Source organism: Peromyscus californicus, unplaced genomic scaffold (assembly GCF_007827085.1).
Source record: "Peromyscus californicus insignis strain IS unplaced genomic scaffold, ASM782708v3 Scaffold_8__1_contigs__length_139910024, whole genome shotgun sequence".
NCBI classification, from domain to species: domain Eukaryota; kingdom Metazoa; phylum Chordata; class Mammalia; order Rodentia; family Cricetidae; genus Peromyscus; species Peromyscus californicus.
The window spans coordinates 128,208,666-128,217,858 of record NW_026294606.1 but is presented as its reverse complement, the minus strand read 5'-3'; the positions used below and the strand labels follow the sequence as shown (position 1 = coordinate 128,217,858).

The 9,193-nt window shown below is 50.0% G+C and overlaps 1 protein-coding gene across 1 annotated transcript; it reads right to left on the bottom strand.

Annotated features, from left to right (window-relative positions):
- Nucleotides 1-2: 2 nt before the first annotated feature.
- Nucleotides 3-2,269, bottom strand: Rln3 (relaxin 3). Its single transcript, XM_052728545.1, has 2 exons — nucleotides 1,831-2,269; nucleotides 3-244 (listed from the first exon to the last, which is right to left on the bottom strand). Exons 1-2 carry the CDS (start codon nucleotides 2,015-2,017, stop codon nucleotides 6-8), a joined length of 426 nt encoding a protein of 141 aa, XP_052584505.1. The 5' UTR covers nucleotides 2,018-2,269; the 3' UTR covers nucleotides 3-5.
- Between the last annotated feature and the right edge of the window lie 6,924 nt (nucleotides 2,270-9,193).

Genomic DNA, 9,193 nt, shown 5'->3' with positions numbered 1-9,193 from the left:
GGATCCTAGCACAAGCTGCTAATTTGGCTCTTGCTACAGCCCCACTCGCAGCAGCTGCTGGAAAGGCCAGCCAGGACATCTCTGCTGCCCCTAACCGCTCCAGGCGACCCTTGCCAGCTGGGTCGACTACCATAGAAGGCCTGGGGGGATTTGGTCAGGGCTAGCCACTCGCTGGAGCCCACAGCTTCGTCCAGTTCGCTGGCCAAGTGGTCCGTGTTGCCTTCTGCATCCGGGAAGAAGTCCCCTGCAAAGCGGAGGAAGCGTTAGGACTCAGAGCTGCCACCTCAGAATGTCAGCTCCTGTCTGACCGGGTTATATCTCTGGTCTTGAGGATCAAGGTGGCTGTTTAGAATTTTATTTCTTGAAGTCTTGGGCTCTGTTACCAGTTTCAATACTAAACCTGACTTTCCTGTCACGGATTTCATGTAGATGAACGTATGCATTTGGAAGCTAGGCTCCCTAAATTAGAATCATAAATGAGATTACTTTTCTGTGGCTCAGTTTTCTTTTCTTTTCCACGAAGTGTGTGTGTGTGGGGAGGGGATAATAGCTCCTACTCTCTTTGGTTTTATCACGAGTGGGAGACTTAACGCCAGTAAAAGCACAATAATATTGGATACACGCTGGGCCTCAAATGAACATTGATCATTTATTGACTGCCTTGATCGTTTACCACATTAACTTGTTCGGTCCACTCAGTGACAGCCACTGAGCTGTGATTGCCACCTACTATCCAAATGAGACGGTGGCTCCTCAATGAGCTTGCGTAAGGACACAGCCATTCGGCCCCAGACCTACTGTTTTAACCCAGGCACACTCCTGTCTGCACACACATCCATCATCCATCTATATGTTCGTCATTCACCCATACATCACTCCATCACCACCATCATCTTCCTCCATTTTTGTTTTTTGAGAACAGGGTCTCAGGCTGCCCTAGAACTCATGACCATCCTGCCTTAGCTTCCCAGAGTGTGGGATTCTAGTGTGAGCCTTCATCATTTCCCTTGCCTCTAAGGAGCTGCACTCTCCTGGCCTCTCCTACTCCAACCACACTAAACATCTACCCTGTAAAGAGTTCCGCCAGGTCTCACCCACTGTGAATAGTCTCTGCAAGGGGGAACAGGGGCCAGAGAGTACAGAAGGCAGCAAAATCAAGCCCTCCAGCCCCTCTGCTGACTAGGCTAAAAACCCTGCTGCGCCCTCACCTGTCAGGCACCTCCGGATCGTGGCATGTCTGCTCCGTGCTTGGAGCCACGCCGCACACAGCCGGGACTTGGGAAAGGGTGGCTTGGTGATTCACTTCCCCTCTCCTGTTGGTAAACCCAGAATGGCTGGCTTCCAGCTGTCTCAACCTTATAATTGTACCACCCTGGTCTTGGGGAAGCTAAAGGGCCAGGCAGAGGTGTTCCCACTGCATATAGGTAGACAGGAACTCTATTCTTCCACACCTCCCTTTTTTTCCTTTGAATTTTTTTGTTTTTGTTTTTTTTGGTTTTTCGAGACAGGGTTTCTCTGTGTAGCTTTGCGCCTTTCCTGGGACTCACTTGGTAGCCCAGGCTGGCCTCGAACTCACAGAGATCCGCCTGGCTCTGCCTCCCGAGTGCTGGGATTAAAGGCGTGCGCCACCACTGCCCGGCTTTCCTTTGAATTTTTAAAACTGGGTCTTACCTTGGAGCCCAGGCTGCTCTTAAATGCAGGAAACTTCTGCCACCACCTCTGAAGTGTTTGGAAGTTCAGTGTGCACCAGGCCTGGCTCATACATGGCTCTGTGCCCACCTGGCCACCTGTTCCAGGTTGATTGCCCCCTCCCCACACACACACACTCACCCAGAGAGTCGTGGGCCAAGATGTCTGCCCGGCGCCATCGTGAGCCCCCACAGGTGAAGATGACCGCTCGGATGAACTCGCGGCCACACAGCTTCACTCCGTAGGGCGCTGGCCTGGCCTCAGCCTGCAGCTGCAGAGTCCCAGTGAGAGCCCAGGAAGCCAGCAGCAGCAGCCCGAGCGTTGCCATGCTCAACTGAGATGCCTGCGACCGAGGTGGCTCCCTCTGCACCACCTCTGTGCCCCCATTTATACAGGCTGGCTCTCAGCCTCGCCCGCTGACCTGAGTTATCTTCCTAGCAGAGGGGAGGTAGTTGGCAACCTGACCTTTACCATCTCCTTGCAAAGAGATAACCTTTCGTGCAGACAGGGTGACACGGCTCAGCTCTCTGTCATCCTCCTCATCGAGAAATTCTCGTGCTCCGTCTATTAAATGCTGGGACCATAGGAGTAAGCCACCTCCTCCCTTCCTCCCTCCCTCCCTCCCTCCCCTTCCTTCCTTCCTTCCTTCCTTCCTTCCTTCCTTCCTTCCTTCCTTCCTCCCTTCCTCCCTCCCTCTCTCCCTCCCTCCCTTTCTTCCTTCCTTATTCCCTCCCTCCCTCCCTCCCTACCTATCTATAGACAGAATCTCCTAGCCTGGCTAGCCTCAAACTCTGGCATCAAGATCTCACTGGAGCTGGATGGATGGCACAGTAGATAAGAGGTGTCTTGCTCTTCCAGATGGCCTGAGTTTGGTTTCCCACACCCAAAGCAGGAAGCTCGCAGTTGCCAATAACTCCAGTTACAGGGATTTGACATCCCTCTCTGGCTTCCTGTGGGACCTGCATGTACACGCTCTACATACGTGCACATATACAAACATAAACAACAATAAAAAGCACACCTTAAAGCAAGGTCACTGTCCTGCAGGACAGCTGTGACCCTTGACTTTTCCCCTGGATCCTGGGGGCCAGCTCTGCTCCCTGTACTCATGAGGCTGAGGCAGGAGGATTGTGGGAATGTAGAAGTGTGAGACCAACCTGTGCAACATAATGAGACGCTGTCTGAAAAAAATAGACAGGCTGGGAGGCTGAGGGATGCCACAATGCTTGCTGCTCTTCAGGGAGCAGACAGGCATTTGGTTCTCAGCACCCACCCTGGGGGGCTCACGATCACCCGGAACTCCAGTTCCAGGGCATCTGATGCCCTCTTCTGGCCTCCAGAGGCATCTGCATTCATATGTTACACATAAACTCATTCGGGCACACACACATCAAATAACAAATAAATAGATTTTTTTTAATAGAGTGGTAGAGCACTTGTCCTGAGTTCAATCCTCATTGCTGAAAAAAAAAAAAACAATAAAGACAGAATTCCTACCCAGTACTGGATTAGCCAGTGACTGCATATCCCAGATTGGCCTCCGACTCCTGAGTGCTAAGGTGACAGGTGTCACTTTGATTTAAAATTATTATTATTATTATTATTATTATTATTATTATTATTATTATTGTTATTATTGCCAGGCATGATGGCTCACAGCCTTAATCCCCATCACCCAGGAGGCAAAGGCAGGCAGATCTCTGTGAGTCTGAGGCCATTCTGGTTTACAGAGTGAGTTCCAGGACAGCCAGAGCTATATTGTAAGACCCTGTCTTAAAAAGCTCAATTTTAAAAAATTATTTTAGAATTATGTGTATATTTTTACTTATGTCACTGTGCATGTGCTACATTTACAGGCCAGAAGCGGGCGTCAAAACCCCTAGAGCTGAGCCAGAGGGTGTGCTGCTGATGTGACTGCTGAGAACAGAACTTGGGTCCTCTGCACAGGAAGAAAATGCTTTTAGCCACTGGGCTGCCTCTCAGCCCCAATTTACTATTATTGTGAGATGGGGGTCTTGTTCTGTAGTTCTGGATTGCCTAGAATTTGCTGCACACACAAGAATGGCCTTAGGGCTGGAGAGGTGACTCAGAGAAGCACAGGCTGCTCTTCCAGAGGATCGGGTTCAATTCCCAGCACCCACATGGCAACTCACAACCATCAGTAACTCCAGTTCCAGAGAATCTGATGCCCTCTTCTGGCCTGTGCAGGCACCGGGCATGCGTGTGGTGCACAGACACCCGTGCACATATAAAAATCGTTTTAAAATAAAATAATTTAAAAGAAGCCAACAGTCTTGAACCTGTGGTGAACCCTCTCCCACTTCTGCCCCTGCAGAGAAGTGATTAGTGATATGGTTTTTTTCTTATTTTTTTTTTTCCTTTGGCGGCAAAAGGGAGAGATGGAAGAGGGTGACAGAGACTCGAGGAAGAAGAGGAGGGAAAAAGAGTGAGAGGAAGAGGAGGAAGAGAAGGAAAGGGATGGAAAGAAGGGAGGAAGGGACACACACACACACACACACACACACACACACACACACACACCCGCGCGCTGTGCGCAGTTTTCAGGCTTGGTGGCAAGCACCTTTACCCACCCAGACAGCGAGCTAGCCCTCCCTGGCAGCACTGCTTTGCTGTGTGACGGTCTCACTCAGCTGCCAGGTCGCCCTTGCACTTAGTCTAAGCTGCCTTGACTTTGCCCTCCGCCTGCCTCAGCCTCCACAGAACTCCGCCACAGTGCTTGCTCTGGGGTCCAGCTGGGGAAATGGCTCTGCTTTGCGGTGTTTGTCAATTTCTGGTTGATTTCAAGCTGTCAGTGAGATGTCAACTCGATGTCCTCAAATTCAAATTAAAAAATGTTTATTTTTACTGCCTGGTGGTGGTGGCGGCACATGCTTTTAATCCCAGCACTCAGGAAACAGGCAGGCTGATCTCTGTGAGTTCAAGGCCAGCCTGGTCTACAGAGTGAGATCCAGGACAGTCAGGGCTACACAGAGAAACCCTGTCTCAAAATTTAAAAAAAAACAAAAAACTTAAAATTTCTTTTAGATTTATTTTATTTTATGTGTATGAGTGTTTTGGCTGTATGTCTGTCTGTGTCCCACCCTTCTGAAGAAGTCAGAACTGGAGTTACAAAAGGCTGTGAGCTGGGAACTTAACCCAGGTCTTCTGGAAGAGCAACAACTGCTCTTAACCACTGAACTATTTCTCTAGCCCCATCATTTCATTTCATTTTATGTGGGTGTCTGTGCATGTGTGCCTGTGTATCACGTGCATGCACAGCCCTTGGAGCCAGAAAGGGTGTCAGATCCTCTGAAATGGTAGCTGCAGACATTTGGGGTTTTTGTTTATTTGTTTGTTTGTTTTGGTTTTGGTTTTTCTTTTTCTTTTTCTTTTTTTCTTTCTTTCCTTCTTTTTTTTTTTTTTTTTTCAGAGACAGGGTTTTTCTCTGTGTAGCCCTGGCTGTCCTGGAACTCACTCTGTAGCCCAGGCTGGCCTCGAACTCACAGAGATCCGCCTGCCTCTGCCTCCCAAGTGCTGGGATTAAAGGCATGTGCCGCCACCACCCGGCAGTTGCAGACAGTTTTTAACCATCATGTGGGTGCTGGAAACCAAACCCTAGTCTCTAGAAGAACAGTCAGTATGCTCAGTATGCTTCTTAGCTCCTGACCTGTCAAATTGCTGAAAACATTTAACGATTACATCTACTAGCCAGCACCTCAAGGCTATCTGGAAAGAAAAAACCCATGAGAACAAATATAGTCATTTAAAAATGTGTGGTGTGTGTGTGTGTGTGGTGTGTGTGTGTGTGTGTGTGTGTGTGTGTGCTGAGGGGATGGTTTGGCACAGGTGGTGTGTGTGCGCGCGCGCTGTGGGTGGGTATGGCATAGGTGCAATGTGTGCATGTGTGGTGTGGGGTAGGGTAGCACAGGTGTGCACAGAGATCAGAGGACAGGAGACATCCTAAGCTATAACTCTCCACCGTGTTCTCTTGAGGCAGGGTCTCTCACCAAACCTGAGCTTGACTGGCGGCCAGCACGCCCTAGTGGTCTGTCTCCAACCTCAACAGCAGTGGAGATACAGACCCATGGGGCCACATCCAGCTTTTTAATGTGGGTTCTGGGGATTTGAACTCAGGTCCTTACGCTTTTGCAGCAAGCACTCTTACCCACCGAGCAGTGCCCTCAGTTCTGACAGGCACTATTTAAAGATGGGTATAAATAGGCTGCCCACTCTTCTCTTCCTCAGACTGGAGACTGGATGAGCACACACGCAGATGTCCTCTTCCTACTGGATCCTGCTGGCTCCCAGGCTTCCCTTCCATCGCGGATGGCTGACACCGTTCCCCTTTTCGTCATTTCTTTGTTGTCCATGATTAGATCTTTAATGTTTTGAAGTCCTGGAGAGGAACCCAGGGCCGCAGACACATTTGGAAAGAGACATTGAGCCTTACCACAGTCCACAGACGTGGGTTTGTGAATGGCTGGCTTTTTTTTTTATTGGATTATAGTTTAATAGTATTTTTTTAATCATCACATTTTTAGTTTCTGTTCTTGTGCTAGTCCTGTGACATGAATGTAAGGTCAGAGGACACCTTTCAAGACTTGGCACTCAGTTCTCCCTCCCACCATGTGGGTCTTGGGATGAAAATCAAGTCTTCAGGCTTAACAGTGAGAGCCCTTACCTGCCGGCATATATGCATGAACATGTGCGCATATATTAATATTCAGGGTCTCATATGTCCCTCAAATTCACTATATGGCTGAGGCTGATCTTGAACTCCTGATCATGCCTCCACCTAGGCATGCACCACCACACCCTTTCATAATCATCATCATTCATTTATTGAGTGTTTGTGCACATTCAGGGATAAGAGAACAGCTTCCAGGAACCAATGGGTCAAACTCAGTTTCAGGCTTGGCAGCAAACACCCTTATCTGCTGAGCTGGCTCCCTGCCTCTACCGGATCTGGCTTCAGTGGTAGTGAGGATCCAACTCAGGCTCCATACACGCCAGGCAGATAGATGCTGTGTTGCTGAGCCATGCCCTAGCCCTGGAATAGAATTCTTTACAGTAATCAATTTGGGCCGAGGGAGTGGCTCGGTGCTTATCGTGACCGGCTGGGTGGATTCTAGAGCTACAGAGAAAGTTTTTTTGTCATTTCACCTCATTCTAAACACTAAGAACAAGGGGCTGGGGGTGATTCAGCTGGTAAAACGCTCGCTGTGCAAGTGTGAAGGCCCAAGCTCCATCCTGGAAGCCCTTTCAAAGCAGGTTTAGTAGTAACGTCTGCCCTCTCCCCTACCCCCGCCGCCGCCGCCACCACCGGCGGGCCCCCCCCCATGGTGCTATGAGGCAGGGAGGGGTGAAGGGTGAACAGGCAGAATCCTGGAGCTCACAAGCCAGCTGAATGGATGATATCCAGGTTCAGTGAGAGATCCCACGACACACGATACCGCCTCTGGCTTCCACATGTACACACACCACACGTACACGCACCACATGTACACACACCCATGAGCAAAACGAAATGATACTAAAATTAAAACTAAGTGAAAAATGCAAGCAGTGGTCACCTCCTAATTCCAGCACTCAGGAAGCTGAGGCAGGAGGATTGCCACAAGTTCCAGTCAATCTAGGCTCCATAGTAAGTTCCCAACCGGTGTGAGCTACAGAGCAAGACTCTATATCAAAATGTGAAAACAATGGTAATCAAGGCTCCAGTGACGGCAGGCTAGGCTTGCATGCCACCTTGGCCAACTCTCCAGCTGTGTGAATGTCAGGGAGTCGCTCGACCTCACTGTGGCCGTTTCTCATCTACATGACGGGGAGGCTTGGATGAGTGCATCAAGTTCCTCCGCTGTCACGCTCTGTGGTCAGCGCTGTGCACCTTTGTCCTTTCTCAGTCATAGTCTCGTGGCCTGTGTTGCCCCGATGGGTGTCCTGGGGGTCTTGCCTCACTGGGCCACCTGGAAAGGGCTGATGAATAATTTGCTCTCCAATCCCATCACAGGGTACAACCTTCTGCCCTTTTCTCTCCTGCATCTGATGTCTGGTCAGGAGCCGGTTGACAGACAGGAGAAGGTCCCTTGGGGCCTGCCTGCCTGGCTGCCTGCCTGGCCCAGCCAGGAGTCTCTTCTGTGCCTTACACAGAATCTGAAATCTGAGCCCACCCAGCTTGCTGTGTGCCTGGAGGTAGGCTTTGCACCTCTCTGAGCTCACTGAGAAGATGCAGGCAATGTGTGTGTTTGCTTTATCGACCGCTGAGGTCTTGGGTGTGTGTGTGTGTGTGTGTGTGTGTGTGTGTGTGTGTGTGTGTGTGTGTGTGTAATATGAATTGCTCAGTTCCAAGCCTAGCATCCGAGAAGAGACACACTCAGTCTGGTGCCTGGGACCAGGGTGGGGTCTTATTTGGGAATAGGAGCTTTACAGATGTGTTAAGGGTCTTGAAATGAGGTCATGCTACATTGTCTGAATGGGTTCTCAGTCTAATGACAGAATCCTAATAGACAGAAAGGATAGCCGGGCTACAATGCCTGTAACCTCAGCTCTTGGGATGTGGGGATAAGAGGATCAGGGGTTCAAGGTCATCCTCAGCTACACAGTGGGTTTGAGGCCAGCCTGGGCTGCATGAGACCACGTCTCAAAACCCCCAAACAAAACACAAAAAAACTAGGGTTTTGGAGATGGCTCTGTTGGTAAACTCCTTGCCTTGCAGGCGCAGAGCCCCCAGTCTCATCCCTCACAGTGCTCACCTGAGATCCCAGCACTGGGAAGCAGGGACGGGAGAACCCCTGGGGCTCAAACAGCCAGTCTAGGCAACTCAGGAGCTACAAGTTTAGTCAGAGTGCCTGTCTTAAAAAAAAAAAAAAAAAATGGAGAGCTGGGGGTCAGTGGTGAAGTACTTGTCACATAAGCCTGAGAACCTGAATTGGGTCTTCAGGACCTTGTAAAAGCTGGTGTGCCTGTGCGCCTGTGACCCTCGTGCTCTCACAACAAGATGGAAAGTAGAGACAGGAAGACCCCTGGGATCTTGAGGACCAGCTCGCCTGCACACAGGAAGTAAGAAACCCGCCTCAAGTGCCAGGGGAAGGGAGAACCACACCCGAGACTGGCCTCCAACAGCCATGAGTACACACAGAGACACACGGACACAGAGACATAGATCTACATACACAGACACACAGAGACACAGCACATACAGGCACACACACACACACACACACACACACACACACACACACACACGGAAACAAACAGCCATAGACACCCTGACACAGACATGCAAAACACACAGAGAGACACAAGAAAACACATAGACACATACAGACACACATTCACAGACACACACACACATGCACACCCATATACAAAATTAAAGAGTAAATCTTTAAAAAAGGCCAGGGACATCCTGGGATGGCAGAGTGGCAGCCTGGGGTGAGGAGACCGTAGCGTCAGAGCCCAGGGCTTCGGAAAAGCAGGGCTGCAGGGAGCGTCCTTTATCGCT